Genomic DNA, 22204 nt, shown 5'->3' on the forward strand with positions numbered 1-22204 from the left:
AGGGGGGGGGGACGAGAAAATGGGAATGAGAAGCTGGAATCAGACAGACGATAAGGTCATCACTACGCAGGTGTTTTGTGTAGGCAGACAATGAGAGTCAGCACGCAGAATAATCCTTTAATGGCGTGTTAGTTTCGTTGTATTGGGAATCGAAATCAAGCTTTGTATTATCACATCTTCGTTCGGATGGATTAACAGGAGCATTTCCTTTCGTTTTTTTTTTCACGCGTGTATATTCCATAGAGAAATGGATATTTTCCTCGTCTGAGGATTTGATTCGATTATATTCAGGTTCGTGAACTGGAATTCTGGATGTCTGGAGTAGGGTGATGATGGATGTTGAGACGTGTTTCTTGGGCTTTCTTGAAATAATGATAATGATGATGACGGTACTGCTCATTATTGGAATTGTGGGTTCGTATTCTGGGTGGAATACCACCGAAGCTGAGAGGAAGGGATTGAGGAGTGTTAGGGAGTTTGGATACTAGGGGATGGGGTGTAGGTTGAAGGGGATTGAAAGAAAGAAAGAAAGGTAGGTAGGTATGTGATGTTCTAGATTGATCGGTTAGGCGCGAACTAGGGGGCTAGGGAGGGTGCGAGGGAAGAATGGGAAGAGGTATCTAGAGTGTTGGTTTGGAGAGCTAAGGATGGGAGGGTAGGCGGGGTGTCAAATTTCATCAGCCTTCAGGTCGCAAAAGGGAAGGGGGAGAAAAAGAAAAATTGGTTGTGTGTTTGAAAGACACGCCATGCTAGAGAATCATCATGCCAAGGGTTTTGCGGAAGGCTGTTATGTGCCGTTATGGATTCTACTGCATTATATTGCATATTTATACAATGGTTCATAATTCTAGGTATATACTGTGTTAGTATTATATTTTGAAGCCATTTGACACTAAGGAGAACGGGTATGAATGGAGGGGGAAGCGTCCCGCCCCCTCCTCCTAGTAGAAGAAGCTAATGTCAAAAGCTGAAGAAAAGAAAAAGAAAAGAACAAACTTCTAAGACAATCTCTAAAACATATGCAACGCATACCAATATATATGTATCGTTGATGAAATTGGGCTGAATGAATTGAGGGGTAGATAGATTGATCGAGGTTGATAGGTATATGTGTTGACTAATTGTTCGCTTGGCAAAGTCGACTGACTTGGGTAGATCTTCTAACCTTATTCTCATCAATGTCTTGATTCAGATCTGACATGACAGCCACATGATCTAGACACTTAACGCTTAGGAGTGGAAAATTGAAAATCAGATAGATGAAATCGAAACTGTGAAGTTTCGTTAACCTTAATCATCATCATCTATCATCGATTTCGCAGTCCCGTGCGGAGTCCGGAGAATTATCATATGTGCCTACTAGGTAGAGATGCATTCATTCACTGTGCTCAGACGTTGGCTAGCGCCAATCAAGAGTTTTGCACAAGAAAAAAAAGTCATCTACGTCAGTGATTAGGTTTTTCTTAAGCTTTTCCAATGATCGGCATTGATTCATCGTGCATACTTATATGTTGCCCATCTATTATTTGATGGGTATCGAGAGAATGGGACAAATCAATATCGAGTCGATTGGTTTGTCAGATTGAATGAGGTATGGTTAAGCTTTATTCTTTCGGACAAACATGTCCGGACGATGTTGGAATACGGCTGATTCGAGTATCTGTGGTGGACTTTTTGGTATGCACCTTGAGGCTCGGGTTTAGACATTTCGCGTTTGATTCGAAGAGGGTAGATTCCACTCGTGAAAGGGCCGTGTCTCGCTCGCTGTAGGACATTGAGGTAAGAGGAGCTAGATTCATCTAGTAGACTGGTGCGTTGATTGATAGCAAGTATGATATCATATGGACTGTTGAGAAAGGCCGAGAAGAGTGCATTTGGAATAAAGCTCAATGGAGAAGTAATATTTCCGGCTGTTGAAGCATTTATGTCTGTATTTGCCTCCTCATAATTTACTTCTATTCTGCATATATACCTATTCTTTACTCGTGCTTTCACATACTTGTTGTTGCATATACTGTTGATAGTCTTTCTCCCTCCATCCTTGATAGTTGAAAAGTCCTTTCGTCTCGTGAATCTTCACATATTTTTTGGACACGAAATCAATTTGACACGATAGTTTCTATTCTCTCGATTGACATCGAACAGTTAGAATGAGGGAACTCTTTCGAGATGCCACGGCTGGGAAAATCTTACGTCTATTATCAGGGGACAAATTCCTGAAATATCCAGAGGAACAAGACGCATTTGCAGACAGTGAAAAGGGAAATCCAGACACTTGGCGAAGATATTTAAATGTACAGAAGACTCAGAACGTGAGACATCACGGCACTTGCGAAGACCCTGAGGAAGAGGAAGCCTCTGAAGAAGATAAGGAAGTTGATAATGCGGATCAACACAGAGATCAAAGGCAGGGTAGTAGGCCTTCAAATACGACACTAGGCTCAGACAGAACGAGAGTGGCAAATGAAGATATTGTGAGAACGGATAATGGAGGGAAAGATGTTCAAATTATTGATTGGGATCAAACGGAGGGAGCTCTTGATTCAGAGGTATGTGTTTGGAGCCCGTGGAGATACTTCATGCACTTCAAATTTGCAGTTTTAAATGACTCTTGTAACATTGACTAATTTTAAATAACAGAACCCACAAAACTGGTCGACAGGAAAAAAGTTCTTCGTCACTTTCCTCATTTGTCTTCTGACTTTCTCTGTCTACATTGGATCGGCTATATATTCCGCAGGCATCACAGATGTGATGCAACAATTTGGAGTCAGTCAAGTTGCCGCAACAGCTGGTCTCACTCTGTTCGTTGCCGGCTACGGTCTAGGACCCATGATCTGGTCTCCCATGAGTGAAATACCTCAAGTTGGGCGAAATCCCGTTTATATTGGCACGCTGGTTGTATTTGTGGTTTTCCAATTCGGTGTCATATATGCGAAAAATTTCGCCATGATGCTTATCTTCCGATTCTTGACTGGATTCTTTGGTTCGCCGGTATTGGCTACTGGCGGTGCCTCGTTGGCGGATATGTATGCGCCAAAAAAGAGAGCTTATGCAATTGGAATTTGGGGTATGGCTGCTGTGTCTGGTCCTGTGGTATGTAGTCTCTTCTCATCACTCCCTTTAAATTTCTAATTACTGATAACACTTAGTTGGGTCCTTTGGTTGGAGGTTTTGCCGCGGAAAGCAAAGGTTGGACTTGGACTATCTGGGAATTAACATGGTTATCTGGTGAGTTCAATCAATTTCTTGAAAATTTGATACATTCTGGATGTTATAGTCCTGTCTGCATTCGACGATCAAGATCACTGGGTACATTTCTCTGCATAGGCTGATACTAATAATGTTTGCAGGATTCGCACTGATCGTCTTAATCCTCCTCTTGCCTGAGACCAGTTCCGCCAATATCCTGTATCGTCGACGTCGACGTCTTGAAAAATCCAGCGGTGTCGATAATCTCAAATCCGAACCAGAACTCGAGGCCGATGAGATGACTACCAAAGACAAGATTAACATGGCGCTCATCCTCCCATTCTCACTCACCTTCTCAGAACCTATTCTTTTCTGCCTCAATCTCTACATTGCACTCATTTACGGTCTTCTATACGTTTGGTTCGAATCATTCGCCATCGTGTTTGTCGAGATCCATGGCTTTAGTTTGGGGATGGAGGGATTGGCGTTCCTAGGTATTTTCGTCGGATCGCTTGTGGTTATCCCGCCATTTTTCTTGTATCTATACAAATTCCAAGAACCAAAGTTTGATGAGAGTGGCAATATCAAACCTGAGATCAGATTGCAACCGGCTTTTGTAGGAGCTTTTTGCATTCCTATCTGCTTGTTCTGGTTTGGATGGACAAGTAGCGAAAGTATTCATGTATGTTTCCTCTCCTTTTCTTCCTTCTCATATTCCCTTAGAAACAAACTAACCTAACCCAGTGGATCGTCCCCATAATCGGCTCAGCCTTTTTCTCCATCGGTGCCTTCCTCCTCTTCAACTCAGTCCTCAACTATATCGGCGATGCATACCCCAAAGTGGCAGCGTCAGCATTCGCAGGAAACGATTTCATGCGCTCGTGTTTCGGCGCCGGTTTCCCGCTCTTTGCGAATGCCATGTTTAAGAACTTGGGAGTGCCGTGGGCGAGTTCCACGCTGGCGTTTATTAGTGTCGCGTTTATACCGATTCCGTTTATTTTGTACAGGTGGGGTGAGAAGATTAGAATGAAGAGTAAGAGGGCGAGACATGATATCTAGAGGGGAGAGAGGGTTGATGGTGTGGTGCTGGCATTGATGTTGTTGCAGATGAAAAAATGGTTATAATTAAAATTGTATTAATGTTTATAGATAGAGATGGACACTGGGATTGTCCAGTGAGTTCATTGATGAAGATTATGAGGTTCGATTCGGTAGGGGATGCGTATGGATTACTTGAAAATTAACAACGAGATGAGTTCAATACAATGTATTAATATCTTCACAATTAAATACATGTTTCACTTGCATGTACTTCTCTTATATTTCTTTTATCAGTCTACCACCATTCACCCCCGCAACAATAGCAGAAATAGAGGAACAGAATTTATACCTCGAAAAGTACCAATCTTCCCAACCCTCTCCATCAGTGAAAAAATGCTTGGTACATATATCTAAATCCGCCCAAAATTACTTTATGAATTAGTCAGCAAATCGGCGTCGTGACGGAGTGGTTAACGTGATTGACTCGAATTAAACTTCAGCTCTCTCTGCATTGTATGAGTCCAGGGTGTAAAGTCAGAATACGATATCAATTCCTTTCGGGGGCGCATGTTCGAATCATGCCGACGTCGAGAATGATTTTTTGGGTCTTGGGTTTTGGGAGAATGTATTGATGGGGGATGGAGGGATACGAGGTTTGGATTTGGCGGTGGTGAAGGAGGTGAGGGAGTGGAGAGAGTACTTTTGGGTGGAGTGGATGGAATGGATGGAGTATCGGAGTGGGATGGATGTATTTTATGGTGGGGGTAGAGTGGAGTTCTTCGTGGTTTTGATAGTGGGTTGGAGAGCGCATGTGCCATCTATGAGAGGTGGGATATAGAAGTGTGGGATGTACGGAATCCTCTAGCAAAAAGAAACTTTTGCAAAGAGTAGATAGAGAGAGGATGTATGTGATGATTAGAAGTGTAGCGATGATTTAAGGGTGGCTCTCCATTAGCGAGCTATATGGCTGGAAATGAACATAGTTGAAAGGTTGAAAGGTTAAAAGGTCTTTATGATCACATTGTTACTCTTTATGCGCATATAAATGTTACCCTCTTTGAATGCGGAAGTAATCGAAGGCTGGATTTATTGATATAATTGCGGCTTGATTTATGATTCTAATTAATTAACATAGAGTACCCAGAGTTGAAGAACTCAATTCCGGCAACTTTTTTTTCACGTACGAATAAGCTCATGTGCTAAGTAGATCACGTGCGTTCATCCCGCGATGAAAAACTCTTTTTCTCGAGTGAAAATTTGAATCTCAAGTAGGAAGTAAGAAAATATCTCGTATCGATCAATAGCAGAAGCTTGCATACAGATGCAGACCATCTGATTTGACCCAGCAGCAAATACTCGTATGCATACTTCAAACCAGAGGGTGGCAATGTGTACTGTAGCCGCAAGATTCGGTCGTAGTCTCTCAGGCGCGAAGAAATTCCGACGGTGGGGTACACTACAAAATGTGTTTATATACTTTCACAACCACTTCTATTGATTAGTCAGAAGGCCAGATGGCGCAATGGTAGCGCATTGCTTTCCGGTGGCAAAGGTTGTGGGTTCGAGTCCCATTCTGGTCGATTTTGTTTTGGAGATTTAGGAATGTTTTTTGGGGTTTTGGGATGAGAGTATTGGAGGGGTTTAGGGTGGAAGATTGAACTTTGAAGTTTTAGTTGGGTTGGACTTATGACTAAGCATTTTGGTGGGTTTGTTGCACGCCCCCAGTTGTTGGATGAGGATAGGCGAGATAAATGAAGGGGTCTTTTTTGGAGTGTGATTTATGAGACTGAGATTCCTTGAAATAGTTCGGGATATATACTTATTATATATTCTCAAGTTTAGTACAAGTTAAATTTACCAGATGGAAACATTTCATACCACTCGAGGCGAATGCGAATCAATTCTATAGAGATCACGTGTAGCAGTATGGCTTGGAAGGCGGTACAACACAATTCACATATTCACTTTTCTACTACACCGACGACACTTAGCATCAAATAAAAATAAAACTTTCATTTTGCCATTGTGTTCGTTTAGGGAAACAATCTTTCACAGTAAGAGAAGGTATTCTTGATATGTATTCTTTCGGTCATCAAGCTTCCCAAATTTTGTACTAGGGAGTCTATCACGAATTTCGATCGTCAGTCAACTATCAAGTTCAAGGCCTTCCACATTAATTGATTCGATGATGGCCGGTGAGTGAGTTATCAAGAGCTTTAAGCTCCAAAATTTGAGTCGGCTTGTGGATGAGGAGGTGAGCGGTAATGTTTCTTGTCGGGACCTGTGGGGGGTTATGCACCGCGCCAGTAAGCTGGTTTTGCCGAGTAGAAGGACTCAATAAATTGTTTGAATTGTAGAATAGTACATCAAATCATTTTACAGTGGACTTTTATGAGATCAGATTATATACGTTGTGCGTATGTAGTTCAGATCCGATCTGAAGGTTGATTTTCGTGGGCTTTGCAACGATCATTTGGTGGAAACTTTCGGATAGCCTTAACAGCGACCATGCCTCACACAATTTTCGATCAGACATTACGCTAAGTCCTAGTCTGAACCCCAGGCAAAGCTCTATGCAAACAATTGATTTTGACGAAAACACATTATCGTCTGCCTCGCTTAGAACTACCCTCAGTTCACGGTATGCGCAGTTCAAGCGAAGTAGCCTAGTTTTGTTCAATCGACATCACCAGCCCCTTCGTTCCCCTTTGATCATCAAAATTGACCAATAAGTTAGCAAGTGCTCAGCAAGTTCTCGTTCATTGTATGCTCTGTCTGTCCTTGCAGTCGGATCGTTGGGCTTAAGCGACGAATTAGCGTAACCCGAATTATTACAGGCCAATCATTTGAGTCTCGTTTAACCATTAGTTCCCTGCTACGAGTGTGGTACTTGTGTGGCAGATTTCTGTCGCCAATATCTTCCTCCAGACACTTCCTCAATCGTTTTCTTAATCTGAGTGGGAACATGAATGGAAAGTATCGGGAATCCCCCGAAGTTTCGATCTCGCCTCCCGTTTCTGAAAATGGGTTCGAAAAATCTCCATTCACCCGCTGATGAATAGAGAGATGCCTCATCCGTCAAACTTGGAGATTTTTAGTCATTTATTGAGTCGAAACTCCTCCCATTATTACAAATATGGTTAGTGAATAAACCTTCTCTTGATTGTGAGTTTGTGTTTCGCTAGCAACAGACGCAAGAAGTGCAATCGAAGATTTGGGGGTTGAAAGATTCTTCAAGCATGAAATCATACTGGAAATTACTATAACTGAAACTGTGATGAATAAATAGATAGATACACTAGTGTTGAACTGTGAGAGACACTTGTGAATCTCGTGTAAATACCAATCCAAAATATCAGTTCCTAAACTTGATCCCTCCTACGGAGAACTGGAACCTCATTGAATAATCCGAATTCGTTCACAGCTCACCAGTTCGCCATTATCCTACTCATCTAGTTAAAATCCATGTGCATCCCTGAAACTACTCACATTTTGGCTTGCATCAGACCCTTTGTATTTCGTTCGGAAGTGGTCGGGCCCTAATTGGTTTAATTGAAGCGTATCCAAAATGTAATTTACCGAATTTCGTTTAAGCAGAAGCTGAACTGGCCTATCGGGAGCGACTATGGTTACGTTAAGGTGCTCCACAAGACAGATCTCATTGGCTGTAACTTCAACCATGTTTGCTTTCGTCTGAGTTACTGTAAGAATGTCTGTTCCAGTAACACGGATCTCCAATCCGGGCAGAGGGGTAATCTCTAATTTCACCACACCGCCCTGGAATAAATCTACAACACCTATTCGTCCCTGGAAGGTATAAAAATCCTTAAAATAAGACCAGGCAGAGGAAAGACGATCAGCAACTGCCAATTGACTTTTCACATAGCTGTCTTTCAGGAAGTTTCCAATTTCCATGACGCGTATGTGCAAGAGAGCATCTGTAGAGCCTTCTTCGCGACTCTCTTGCCACTCCTTGAACGCTGCATTATATGCATCCGTGTCATCTGGCGATAGATGGGCAAGCGTGTCAGCCTTTCCAGCATCTCCTCCAAGAACGTTGCAATCACTTTGTCGTTGTGATGTATAATGTTTGTACGACTCGGTATATTTGGCATCAACGCTGACGGAAACTCCGATTGCACCTTGATACTCCGCTTTGACGTTTGTTGAGAATTGTTCTTCATCTTCTTCCGTTGATTCGTTCTGTTCGACTTTAAGCTGGTACCGTGTGCCCATATACGCTTCTTGTATCAAATGAGATCCGTATCTAGAATAAAATTTGGCATACGAATTGTAGATGCTGGTCACTTCATCGAAATCTTTGAGATCCTTAGATATTGTCTTCCAAGCTGGGAGCTTAGCGGCTGCGTCAATGAACTCATCTTCCACTGAATCGTATATCGTCTGCTTGTTGATTACATTGATAGAGTAATTCTTCTGGTCGAGACTGTATATTGCATACAAGCTTGTACTTTTAAAATTTGTGCTATATTCGTACCCCGCGCTAGCTTCGGCGGAGAATCCGAAATAATTAGCAGAAACTTTTGAATTGACTTGCAATTCATTGGCAAGTTCTGTTCCAGTCCGACACTTAAGGCTCTGATTCACTGTCTCTGATCCCGTCTCGTGTTTCTCGAAATTTTCAGGAAGCCAATACTTCGTCGACGATCCTGGAACTGTAATTTCCTCTCCCGGGTCGGCGTGTTTCAAGAAATTGTATTTATGATCCGACTCAAGTGTTGTAGACAAATCAAAGGGATCAACACCTATTTCGATTAACCTTTAGTACATTTCTTGCGAATATGCAATAGAACTTACCTTGGGGGAGTAGGCATAGTGGCTATACAGTCAAATAATCGAATTCTATATCAAGAGCGAAGCAATATTGGTACTAATCAATTGGTATATAATGGAGAGCTTTTTGGAGTTACAAAAGCTATCGAATATGCTAGCTCAATTACTTATACTAATTAAAAGTTCAAAATCTATTCGGATAATTAAGCTAATCTATACCGCTTAAAAACTCTTTCAGATTATTCAGAACAAACTAACCAAATAAAAATAATCAAGGTAGTAAAAGTTATCAAAACAAAAGGAATTGAAATCTTGTTAAATTGGGTTTCTGGATACATCTTAGTTGAAGGAAATGAACTAGCAGATAAGCTAGCTAAGAAAACAACCACAATACGACTTATCTTAAATAAAACAAACTTTGGACTATTAGATATAATTATCAAAGAATATGCTTTAGATTAATGGCTTAATATTCTTAATCAATACAAACTCAGATCAAATCAATCCCCATCAATTTACTCGAAGCTATTTTATGAAAAATAGGTTCCAAAATCAAGCTACCAAGCAAAACTACTCGAAATACTGCTAGCACATTCTTTCAACTCAAATTAAATCATGGATATATCAAATCCTACTTATATCATTTCAAACTCATCAATAACAAATATATATATAGCAATATTGAGGCACCACAATACCTTCTTATCAATTATCCTATATATAAAATAGAAAGAAAAGAAATCTTTAAGAAAATCCTATTATCCAAAATCATTATATAATTCCTATTGTATATAAAGATAGATATTGAATTAGCTATCAAATTTATCAATATCACCAAAATCGCTACAAGGGCATAGCATCTAGCAAGAATTTTTGAATAAAAAGTAATAGAGAAAAAAATAATAATAAAAAAGAAAAAAGAAAAAGAGAATAAAGAAAAAGCAGTTGAGGAAATAAGAGGGGGGTTTGATTTTCTCATAATTTTTTGATTTTCAAAATTTTCTTATTATATATAATGCATATAATAAGCAGGCATTATTCCCTAGTATTTGTTTTTATTTCCCCAATTAGATTATATTTAATATTGTAAATTAAAAAGTTACTCGTTAGACCCTTAGAGCCTAGCCGTCCTATATAATCTTGGACTGAAGATGGACGTTAATAAAATCAATCAATCAATTAATTACCTTGGGAGAGCAAATTCACGGTATAACCGACTGTTGTGCATATTGGGAGGAGGTCCTCATGCTGAGAATCAATTGTGCTGTCCATTTTTCTGCAAAACTTGGATGGCTGATATATTGAGACATGGAATAGAAGAACAATTGTTGTTTATAACTAAAGATAGATAGAAGGATATCTGGAAGGAAAAGAGATAATTAACAAGAGCGTGCAACCAGCTCTTATAGAATCCAACTCCATTTGAAACACACTACGTTGATGTTGCATCTCTAAACTAAAAGATGTTTTGGCTATGAACATGACTGATGAATGTGTGTTACTATCGCAAAGACACTAAGTTGGATCGGCAAGTAGATACTAATAAGAACAGAACTTGACTCACAAGGTTCAAATCCAACCAGCCGGATGCAACAGTACACCTATAAGAAGCTTGCCAGATAGGCTCGTGATACAGTGGGGTAAATATGTACACACTGCGCTGTACAAAGATGCAACTTGTCGCCAGCGTATAGTCTGACAATTCCCGAATCAGCTAATAAGCATATAGTTGTGATCAACTGGAGTTGCGGATATCGGGAATTTGCATCAACGCCAAGGCCCACGACAACTTCTCCGCAGTTTTGGTTAATCAACTTACAAGAAGGTGTAAGCTAAAGCAATGATAGACAAAGTTCCATGGAAAGATCTCCCCGATGTACTGTCCCATTATCGTCATTGTGTCCCCTTTCATATAATTGTCTGACAAGAAGATAGCTAGGAGGCAGATATGTCTTCTGCTTTAGCATCATGCACAGCACCGAAATGTCTATACAATAAAACTTAGCTATACCGGACTGGGATATACCGGATTTTTCCCTCATTTTTTCCCGAAATTTATATGTGAATACAGGAATTTCGATCAAACCCGGAATACCGGGCTGTTTTTTCACGAATCCGGTATAATTTTGGTGGTGAATTTGGCCGAATAAGCTTGATTGGCTGCTGTCACATGATTTTTTTAATGAAATTATTCAATCTCAAAGATGAAATCCAGCATAAATTTCGCCAAAACGCTTGAACCACCATTTTTAACCGGATTTGATTGGTCGAATTTTTCAGTCCGGTATAGCATAGTTTTACTGTACATACTATACGCTAATGCAGCTCTTTCTCTTTACGCAACTTCCCACATAGCCTTCCCCATCAATCAGCCCCAGGGCCAAAGTGAACACAAGTATGGATGCCCAACAAACCGACGCCTGGCTTGTATTGGTTCTTCGGCAACTGCGGGCGTCAGTGATCTCCACGGGGAATGTATCAAAAACGCAACAGTCTGCGCCTGCGTGATCGTTAAAGCCTTTCACTAGAAACTCCTATTGGTATTGTCGTGAATGGAGGATGATCAGCATAACATGAGTGAGCTTTCTTATTCCTAATGCCTCATGTTGATAATGATCTAAAAGCTTTGAGAGCATGAAGTATAGTCTATTCAAGGGCACTAGCGCTAGCGGAATTACATGATTCATGTTAAGACAGAACCTGAGCAAAGATTGGTGTAATGTATTTTCTCTTACTCGTGCGGCCAGAAAGTATGCCACACTACATTCACAGACATGTCCCATGGAGTGGTAAAATACAAGATGATTGGTGGCCCATATCTAGGTGGAGTGTTGCATGCTTTCTGGTAGTATGAGTATGAATTTTGGCTGATATAGAAGCTACAGAGCTACCGTATTCACTTGGTAAATCGGGTCGCGCTGAGCAGGGATTGAAAAACTAAGGCTCATATAGATGGATTAGGTTACGGAAAAACACTAGAGCTGTCTGATTTGTTCAATCACTGTTTTGTAATTCGGTATGTTAAATTTGAGAGTGTGTTGATTGATATAAATATCGGGTTATAGTGAGAGTGAGAATGAATATATGTCATATCTTGCTTTCGACACTAGACAAGCAAAGGAGAGTTGAAGAAATAGAATGAGATTGTAGTTGTGGTTGTGTTTGTTTTGTTTGCAAAAGAAAGTTAGAAGGTTAGACTAAGGTTAGACAATTTCTACTATCAATTTGGGTGGGTTGTACGGGAGTAAACGTATATTAAATGTGGTTATTTGATTTTGGAACATGTAAATTTGACAGAAGAATAGCGCTTATTAAATTTTGCAATTGGAACTATTGATGCCTTGATATTTGGAATGTCTGGTGGTCATCAACAGAAGCAATATATTTGACACTCATCTTAGCGTGCCTACCGAATCTTGCTCAGTGCTATTTCTTAGGTACCATCAATCATCGGGACAAAGTCAAGCACGGAGCTCTCGAAATGATTGAAAGAATCAACTGGATAACTTGATTTGAAAGGAGGAATTACACCGTTTGCCGGAATATACTATCGACATTGAGTCTATGGAAGGTAGATACTGGACCACTTAGACCATCGATCTACACAGGAAGGAACACAGGTACATTAAATGAGTCCATTGCGGGTATTCAAGTATCGGTAGTGCTCATTGGCTTTATGGACTTGAAGAATAGCTGATGCCAAATCATTGATCAGAGCAGGAGATTGGTGTTGTATCGAGAAAGATATATGGGAAGACATGAAGCGACGGAAAAGGTTATTGGGTGTTTTCGAGGGATGGAAGGATCTTGTACCTGAGTAGCTTTACTCGATATCTTTCTTATTCTTGTGAATTATGGTGCGAAAGATCTAAATGTCAAGAAACTATGTAATCAAAGGAAGAAATGTAGTACGATTGAAATGACTGAGATCTAACCCAAGAATCTTTATAACATGTAAGGTTTGCGTATATGCTTTTAATGAAGAAAGAATGAGCGAGAGGGGTAGCTCCTCTTAGCAGCTCCTAACCCTAACTAAACTTAGCGTAGAAATAACCTTTAGTCAAAAGATTATCTCGACTTCACTTCTCGAATATCTCAAAACTGAGAGATCTATCGAGAAAGTTTTCGTATCTGATACTCAAAATGAAGCAATGATTGAAGAGAATGGATACAGGAATGTATCATAACATAAATGATACTTTGCATTTCGAGACTTGAATCAAGACGGAAAATCAAAATTGCTCTCCTTCATCAATTAATGCATGCATATGTTCCCCAAGAGCTTTGAAGATTTGACTGCGATAGTTTCATATGTTCCTCAAAGCATTTGCATTATTCATTTTATATGATTTGGAGAGAGCTGAAGTGGAATGATCAGACGAACAGGATTTCAATATCAGCCTTCGTTATAACCCAAGAGAAAAGGGCAAAAAAGCGCGAAACAGAACAAGAGATGGACATCTTTTGACTATCATGAGAACAGGAATTGGATTAAAGATGCATGAATATGAACATAGGAGTTATGTCGAGACTACTTCTTCATCTCAGTACTTTGACATGTGGTTCTTCAAACCGAAGTACAAAAAGCCAGAGCCACGTTGACTGAGTCGATACGAAATACGCTGCACAAAATAAATACAAGTACACTTGTACCGCCATCAAACCAAACATTTCTCTTGATAGCATGAATCTTCAGATGAAGTTTGCATACTCTTTCGCCCAACGACTCACTCTCGTTCATTTATCCATTCATGATTGCCCGGTCAGAATCTTCGAGCATCGGCAGACGTGGCAAGTATCCACATCTCAAGCGACACAACGTTTGATCTTACGGAAGTAGTGTCTTGCATATAAGACTTATAGACCGAGTACTAGAGTAGTTATCCGATTTGGTACTTGTTGTCAAAGTCAATCATGTCATCCGTTGGTTGATGCAGGGACTCGAGAGGCAAGAGTCGAGACTGTGTTTCACATCTTGATGATGATGGCGTCAGGATTTTGATTGAGTGGATGTCCGTTGAGTGAGTGGGAATTTGACCCGTCGGGGGTTTCTTTGATTGTGCGTATTGCGTCGTGCATTTGTGGTACATAGATAGATTTATTCTTTCGGATGGCGAGGGAAATTTCCCGGGACAAGAAGAAGGAAGTTTAGACTCTAGATTCCAACTTCCAAGGAATCAAAATGTTTCGTAGATTAAATCTCAAATAGAGTAGGCTTAGAAGATAAAAAGCAGGTACTGAAAAGTTATCATTCGTAAAGTTGCTTGTACCTGACTGACCTGTGGTAACGCCATCGGTTCGGATATCGGTGTGTAATCTTGTGGGGTTATCAAAGTATCAAGGGATCAAAAGTGGATTAGGAAGGTGAATGAGTCTTGAGTAGAGTGAGGATTTTCTATTCGGTGAGCTTCATTTTGCTATCTCTTGGTGAAATACTTCACCTACAATATGTACCTCCTTCCCCATCAAAACTTGGATGGGGGAGAATTAGATATATAGCAAAATGCATCATGGTTCCTCTTCTACTTCTCTAACTTCAAAAGATACCATTACATGCATGAATATCTACACCTAGTGGAAGATTCGACAAATAGACATGATTTTTGAAAGCTTTGATACAATACTGACCGTGGCGAGTATCCTCTCGAGGTCGTTAACCGCTCTTTGATTCCCATTTTTGCCCAATTGTGATGGAATGTAGCCAAATTTAGTTGCTTATCGCCTGATTGTTGCCCCGCTAGCGATAAACGTAAACAATTGTAGGTGTCTTGTTAACCGAATAGCTGCAGGTACCTTTGTGATGAATGGAGCGACGATGGAGTAGAACATCTAAGAAAGATTCAATATTCACCAATCAATTCAAATCAATCCATAATAATATCTGCAGAGAAAACTTCATCATCGTTACATTTCACTTGGATCAGATCAGATCTCCATTCCAACCATACCTACGTGTGTACGGAATCAAGAAATACGAAATTCGCCTTGGTCCTTCTTATTAGTCCTTGGTAGGGAAAATTTGGGTGGTTGGGAAAACGGTCAATTAACTCCATTCCCAGCCCAGCTATTTTTTTTCCCTTATTAGAGCCAAAAAAAATAGTTCAGCCATCGACATTTTTGAATAAGTGGTATTCCACACCCACACTGTTGTGTTACTGTTTCTGTTACTGTTCCTTCTCTCTTCCATTCCTAAAGAGAGAAAAAAAGATTTCCATTCCAGAGATATACATACTATTCTGCTGGGTTATCGGCGACTTTTTCCCTTAATCGATATCAATCATTTCGAGAGATAAGAATTTCTAGACATATTCACATTCGTTTGTATATGTCCGGGAGGTCGTTTCTATCCAAAGTAACATACCATATCATACCATACCATACCATACATATTACATACAACTGGTCGTGTCGACGAAAGTGGGGTTTGCATCTTTTGGATTGGCCATTTATCGTCGAGCTATTTTACTTCACACCGCTGCTGCATGTGAAGGAGTCATCGAGTTCCTGAAGATCTTTTTGCTGGTGGAAAAGTAAAAAAAAAAAGAGTCTCAATACGTTGAGAGACTGATTTGATACATACCATCTTTTGGCGTTGTACAATCGTTTGGTTCGAGTTCATTACTCCGACAATATTCATATACATACATAGCTTCGACTTCATCCATCACACAATCACAACACCCCACAGTCGACAAAATGCGGATCTCCAAAGGAAACCCGCAACTTCTCTCACTTCTCCTCCTCACCCTCTCCAATACCTCTCCAGTATCCGCAGGTCCCTTCCCTAAAGATGATATTCACGATCTCGGTTTCTCATACCTTATGGACCGCTCTTGCGTTTCCTACTGCGGCGCCGACAACCAATATTGTTGTACCGCTGGCCAAGCCTGCTACACTTCCTCGGGAAATGTAGCTTACTGTTCTGCCTCTACTGCCGGCTCCGGTGGCTGGGCAGTCTACACAACCACCTACACCGAAACCGATTTATTAGTCGGAACAAGCACATACAGTTCGTACTACGCCACTACCACCTCCGGAGGCAGCGCCGCCATCTGCGATACCAGCTCGGGCGAAACTTCCTGCGGAACAATCTGTTGTGCCAGCGATCAGATGTGTGAATACAGTGGACAATGTACTGCTAGAACAAGTCTATGGTCCTACACTGCTACTTCTGGTACATACTCCGCTCCTGTTCGTCCAACAGGTGCCGCAACATCTACTGCCACCGTCTCAGCCACGACTACCGAGCCCTTTATCCCGCCTGCTACTGCCAGCGGAAGCACCTTACCCATCACGAGCTCTAGCTCAAACAATTTGAGCGGAGGCGCTATTGCGGGAATTGTCATCGGCACGATTCTCGGAGTTATTCTCCTGCTCCTCTTGTGTTTCTGCTGTATTGTCAAGGGACTCTGGGATTCCGTTCTCGCACTCTTCGGGGGTAAATCCCGGAGACGCGAAGGTGGTACTCGTACCGAGCGTATCGAGACCGTAGAGCGTTATCACAGACATGGATCTACCGCTGGGGGAGCAGCAATGGGAGGGACTGCCGCAGCTCGTAGAGAAAACAATGGATGGTTTGGAGGCGCGCGATCGGATAAACCAACGAGAGTTGTAGAGACGAGGAAGAAGCAGAGTAGTGGGATGGGAGGAATGGGTGCTGTGGGTGCGGGATTGGTAGGGTTGGCGGCGGTGTTGGGTTTGAGGAAGAAGGAGGCTGAGAGGAGGGATGAGAAGAGGAGACCGGGGCCTACGGCGACGGTAACGGATATTAGCAGTACTTACTATACTGATAGTTACACGGGCACGAGTGCTAGTAAGTAATTTTCTTTCCTTCTGCGCTTTGGTCGTGGGGTATGGAAATGTGGAGAATGACGACTAACATACAAATCACAGGTTCCGCAAGCTCGGATAGGAGAACGAGGGAGGATACGAGGAGAGATAGAGATAGGAGCGTGAGGAGATAATTTCTCGTTTCCTATCTTATCTTTGACGATCTAGTCTATTCTTACTAGAACACGATTTATTTGGGGATCATCTCATACATACTCATGAGATTATCCATCCTCTCACATATCAAAAACAACACCAAGACAGCACCAACAAAAAAACATACACATGAATGAAAAACACGAATTTAAGAGATTCAAGAGATTTTTCCGGCAGGCATTAGCGATTTGAATCATTTCTCTGGCGTTATTTGATTTATTTTTTGTTTATAATTTTCCTTTTTTTGCATTTCATGTCATTTCCTGCTTCTTTTCTATTCTTTCCATGTCAAAGGATCAAGGAAGAGGAAGAAGAGATGAATATGCACGAGGAATGATGAATGAATGGATGAATGGGTGGATGGCTCGATTTACCTCGCAAACTTCAATAACGCTTGCTTGCTATATGTTACGAAAGCATGAAAGCGTTTATACCAATTTGAGCGGGCGTGCGTGCACAGTATACACGAGATGAGACGAGGGTATCGCGTGCTTTTGTATTTTTACGACTTTTGTATGAAGGGATGAATGAGGATAGGGGAATGAAATGAACTGGATGGGTGGTAAGGAGGAAAGGTTGGGTTAATGAATGTGTGATGAGCGGAACGGATAATGGATTTGGAGGTTGGGTGGGTAGGTACCTATGGATTGATTGAATGAATGGATGTGTGTGTGAGAAAGGGGAGGGTTGTACATACATACGTGCATACTTTGAGTAAATGTATGTATACAGCGGATTCTACGAATAAAAAACTCATGTTAAAAATTTACTTAACGTATTCATGTCCTGCGAGTGTGTGAAATACCTCGTATGCTGTTTGTTTGTTCACTTCGCGTCGCTTCTAAATTCTTTTCTTCGTTTATGTTATGTCGGTAGCAATGTATTGGATAGATGTAATCACACAACATATCGATGCAAACATGACGAAAAATAATGCGAGATGTTTATATATACATTTAGATATACATTCTCAACCAATCATCCTTCTTTCTCTTTCCCCCAAGAGAGAAAAGATATTACACCTAGACTCACTCCCCCCTTTCCTCCCCTCTCCATCTCCTTCTTTCCCCTCAAAAACAAGTATTTAAATCCTACTAATAGTCAACTACCTACTCAATATCGATAGATCGATGGATACCTAGATATACTTCTTGATTGAACTACTCAGATAGATAGATATAACTACTCTCTCTACCCAAATCCTCACTTCTATCCTAATCTCTAATCTCTAATCATACATACCTATAGAAAGTACCTCTCCCAACATCCAATCTCCCACCCCGTTCAATTTTCTCACGCCGCAAAAAGCTCTCTCAAAAGTCCAAACAAACCATCAATCAACAAGCCAGAAAAATGGATGGAAAAATAATACAAACCATAAATCTCACAATCTATTTTATTATCTCTTTCCCTTTTCTCAATTTCTTCTCTCATTCTCTCATTTCCTCGTATCAATATCTCTATCTCTATCTACATGTGCGTGCGTGCGTACGTGTAAACGTCTATATATGTATAAATATTTATATATAAATGTAAGATCTTATATAAATGGATTAAAGCGATTAATACTCACTCATCTCAAAAACAAAAAGATATAGATAAGTAGGTATGGAAGATTGATATTGTCGGCTATTAACACAACTGACAGTATCGATATTTATATTAACAGCCCAGAAATAAACAGGGTGAAATATAACATAATAGGCTAGGAAATTTATTTCTTGACCAGAGAGAGAGAGAGAGAGATCACAACAATAGGGAACTAGGTATAATCGACGTGATATTGATATATTATGGAAAAAGAAAGAGAGAACCAAAAAGGTATAGATGGTATGATATCAAATGATGTGAAACGAATGTACCTCGTAGATGGATATAGATACAAACTAGGTATATTAAACCATGAAGATTGTAAAAGTAATAATGGTAATAGATTGTAAGTAATCGCAAGCAATCAATCCCATTATACTTCACAGCTGATGAGGAACTCAATGCATTGAATGAAATAGGAGGATTACGATTTCATCCTCGTTCTCCTCCTAGTTCTCGTTCTCCTCCTCGTTCACGTCCACACAACCTCTACTGAGCCAAAACGAACTTTTCTCAATAAGATTTAAAATCCGAACATGAAGCAGAGAAGAAATACCACCATACAACTATCTAAGTATAAGCATGAAAACGAGAAAACAAGTGTAGAAAAGGGCGATGCTGGACGATTTGAAGATTGAATTTTGAATACGTACCTACTAATGTACAGATATTAATAGGTATCTAGATATCCATGGATACGAAAGGGACATATACGCAAGAACAACAACGATAGCCATGTATATTGCTTGGTAAGAGCATGGAGCGGTGATGATTTTCCTGCTTATCTGTACTACTGAATAGTGTAGAGCTGATAGACAACCCCAAGGTAGGTATGTATGAATGCATGCGTTGCTAATGAGATTATGAGCATGGTGGTGTCACGATTATTCATGATCGACCTCATCTCATCAAATGGTTAAGTATAGAAGTGTTCATACAGACCCAAACCATGAAGTACGGATGAAGTAGCAAGAAAGGTTAAAGAATACAGATTGTATAATATTTGACATTAATTTATGAACACCCTTTAAAACAATTCAAACGGTAGTAGCATGGAGAATGAATTGATCAAACAAGTTTATTAGATAACTCTCATTATTTGAATCATGTAATCCGGCAACTCTTACCCCAAATACCCTCCAACTATATACCGCCCACTCCTAAAATGAACTTTTTACTTCATCGAAATGTCCACACGATCCTCAAAATTTCCTCCACACAATCTGCAGAAAATATAAATAATGAAACCGTGCCTCCTCATCCATGAAGAACAAAGAGTGTGTATTGATATAGGGATCAAGACTGACCGAATAGAGTAGGAGAAATACTTCTATAAAGTCTACTTTTGAGATCCCGTTTGTATAATGGAAAACGAAGGGGCAAAGGGAATGGCGAGAGGGATATGGGAATGTGAAAAGTATGAAACACAAATAAGAGAAATGGCCGTGGTATTGGGAATTGAAAAGACATGGATTGGCAAAGGGGGATAGATTGGATGAAAACGAGATGAGGAATGAATATGGTGAAGAGGGTAGTTGGGAGTGCTATGAAGGGTGATATAGCCGAGAATCCTAATGAATCAGTGGGATTGGTCGAATCCAGTAGCGGTGATGCCTCTGTATGGGAATGGAAGTGAACTGAAAAAATTGCTGGGCCTGTATATTGCACTGTCAGATATTCCATCAATTGCAAAATTTCTGGGACATTGTGCCATGATATTCGAAAGGGTCCATAATTGGTTCATTGATTCCTCAAAAGCTCTCCCCAAATCGTTGCACTGGCACGCCCTTCTACCAAATTGTCCATCATTACAATCCAGGTCACCGTGGTATCGATCGTTTCAAAGTTTGGAATCGCAGGTAGTTGTTTGGTTGCGCAAGATATTCATTCCGAGCACCTTGCTACACAATATGCAAAGTAACCCTTTTAATGCTCCCAATACATATCATGAATGTAAGAAAAGGTGACCACCACAAATGCCTTCCATTTATTCCTCATCAATGTTACCCTTCTCTGAGACATACAAACCGTCCAAAAACTATTAAGTTGTCAGTATAAAGAATGCTAACGGATAGGAATTTTTATGCCTACCTTTCGGATATCCTTGTTTCGTACTCTGCAGATTTGTTGGATATCGGCGGCGCATTGGGAAACATCCTCAAGGGAGTTACCGGACAATTGAAGCTCATCCTTGACGTTCTTCGATGGCTCGACAGCAACACCTTCTCTCATTTGAACCTTACGGACGATCTTCTCGCCGATGAAGTTTCTATTCCCAAATAATCAGCATTTTCTTCTTCCAGCCTGAATTTCTCTCCTCGTGGACCATCATACCTGATCTCAACAACTGGGATATCCTCTGGTCCCTTCTCAACGTTGACGTTAATTGGGAAATGTGCGTAGACATATCTCATCTTGTATTTGAAACCCTTGGTAACACCGATGATCAAGTTGTTGATGAGAGTACGGACGGTTCGGAGAGTAGCGACGTTCTTGCGGGCTCCGTGGTGAAGCTCGATCTTGATGACATCCTTCTTTGGTTGAGAGAAGTTGACTGCCAAATGGCTAAGATCCTTGTGGAGTTTGCCTATTTCGAATGTATTAGATTTGCGATCTGGTTGATTGTCGATTGGTGTGTAGGAATTATAAATTACCTCTTGGTCCCTCAACGGTAACTTGGCGGGATTTGATGGCGACCTTGACTATTCAATTAAATCGATCAGCATTCATTCCTCATCTGCAAAAAAATCCCATCCAGTATTCCTCAATGCGCTTCACCAATTCCCTCGAGCTTGAATTCAATCTTCTCCTCTGCCGATTTCAACGATCCAAAAATAAGAAACACCGTACTTACCACCCTCTGGGATGGTCAGAGTCTCTTCGGAATGAATGTACTTCATCTTGGCCGATTTGTCGAATGTCGTAAATGGCGAAAAGGTGTAAATTACTGGCCGTCGTCTAGGTAAGAAGTTCAAGATCGCGGAAAATCAAAATTGTTGTGGGAGACGCTAAAATTTCGCTAACGAAGGACCGAAAATGGCAAGAACTTTTCAAGATCACGTGAAGTGGAAAATTACATTTGAGATCGAGCTTTTACTGCTTCACTCCATGCAGGGACTTCACATTAACATTGAAAATTGTTAACAATGAAAAACATTAATAAGGATCGTTTCTAGAAACGAGAAAGGTTCGTTGGGTGAGTTTTAACTAGGAAATTACTATTTGAATCACAGCAAAAAAGTCATCTCTATAGATCTCAGTTGCATCTCTCACAACTATTCTCCCGGACCAACATTGGATACCATGGACTGCTGGACTCATAGTATGAATTAAGGATAAGAACTACTAGGACATCTTACCATCAATCTACAAGCTCCAATTGAAGGTATTCGAAACTTGTGATCGGTACCCCCATGATATGATATTCTGGTCTATGATATGAGCGGCCGAGGGTATTGTCATGATGTCTTGCCCAACCAAATATCCTGCGCCTGTTTGACGACAGTATCATTTCTTCCAGATGGATCACAGAATATCTCGACAAGAACCACAACAACCATTCTTGTACACCTGCAGAGCATACACGCTTATTCAAATACCT

At 40.7% G+C, this 22204-nt stretch overlaps 4 protein-coding genes across 4 annotated transcripts; 2 read left to right on the plus strand and 2 right to left on the minus strand.

Moving 5' to 3' along the window:
• Window positions 1-2150: 2150 nt before the first annotated feature.
• EAF02_004565 (uncharacterized protein) lies at window positions 2151-4251 on the plus strand (the record flags this gene model as incomplete). The annotated part of the gene is made up of 5 exons (XM_038900613.1): window positions 2151-2549; window positions 2641-3096; window positions 3153-3231; window positions 3354-3874; window positions 3937-4251. The coding sequence occupies 5 exons, from the start codon at window positions 2151-2153 to the stop codon at window positions 4249-4251; spliced, it is 1770 nt and encodes a 589-aa protein (XP_038759125.1).
• A 3426-nt stretch (window positions 4252-7677) lies between these two features.
• EAF02_004566 (uncharacterized protein) lies at window positions 7678-9068 on the minus strand (the record flags this gene model as incomplete). The annotated part of the gene is made up of 3 exons (XM_038900614.1): window positions 7678-7680; window positions 7723-9013; window positions 9052-9068. 3 exons carry the CDS (start codon window positions 9066-9068, stop codon window positions 7678-7680), a joined length of 1311 nt encoding a protein of 436 aa, XP_038759126.1.
• Window positions 9069-15723: 6655 nt separating this feature from the next.
• On the plus strand, window positions 15724-16991 carry EAF02_004567 (uncharacterized protein; the record flags this gene model as incomplete). Its single annotated transcript, XM_038900615.1, has 2 exons — window positions 15724-16840; window positions 16921-16991. The coding sequence occupies 2 exons, from the start codon at window positions 15724-15726 to the stop codon at window positions 16989-16991; spliced, it is 1188 nt and encodes a 395-aa protein (XP_038759127.1).
• Window positions 16992-19578: 2587 nt separating this feature from the next.
• EAF02_004568 (uncharacterized protein) lies at window positions 19579-21640 on the minus strand. The gene is made up of 5 exons (XM_038900616.1): window positions 21458-21640; window positions 21258-21305; window positions 20938-21190; window positions 20695-20872; window positions 19579-20641 (listed from the first exon to the last, which is right to left on the minus strand). Exons 1-5 carry the CDS (start codon window positions 21501-21503, stop codon window positions 20591-20593), a joined length of 576 nt encoding a protein of 191 aa, XP_038759128.1. The 5' UTR covers window positions 21504-21640; the 3' UTR covers window positions 19579-20590.
• Window positions 21641-22204: the final 564 nt, after the last annotated feature.

Source organism: Botrytis sinoallii (assembly GCF_014898435.1).
Source record: "Botrytis sinoallii strain Bc 23 chromosome Unknown BSIN_007, whole genome shotgun sequence".
NCBI classification, from domain to species: domain Eukaryota; kingdom Fungi; phylum Ascomycota; class Leotiomycetes; order Helotiales; family Sclerotiniaceae; genus Botrytis; species Botrytis sinoallii.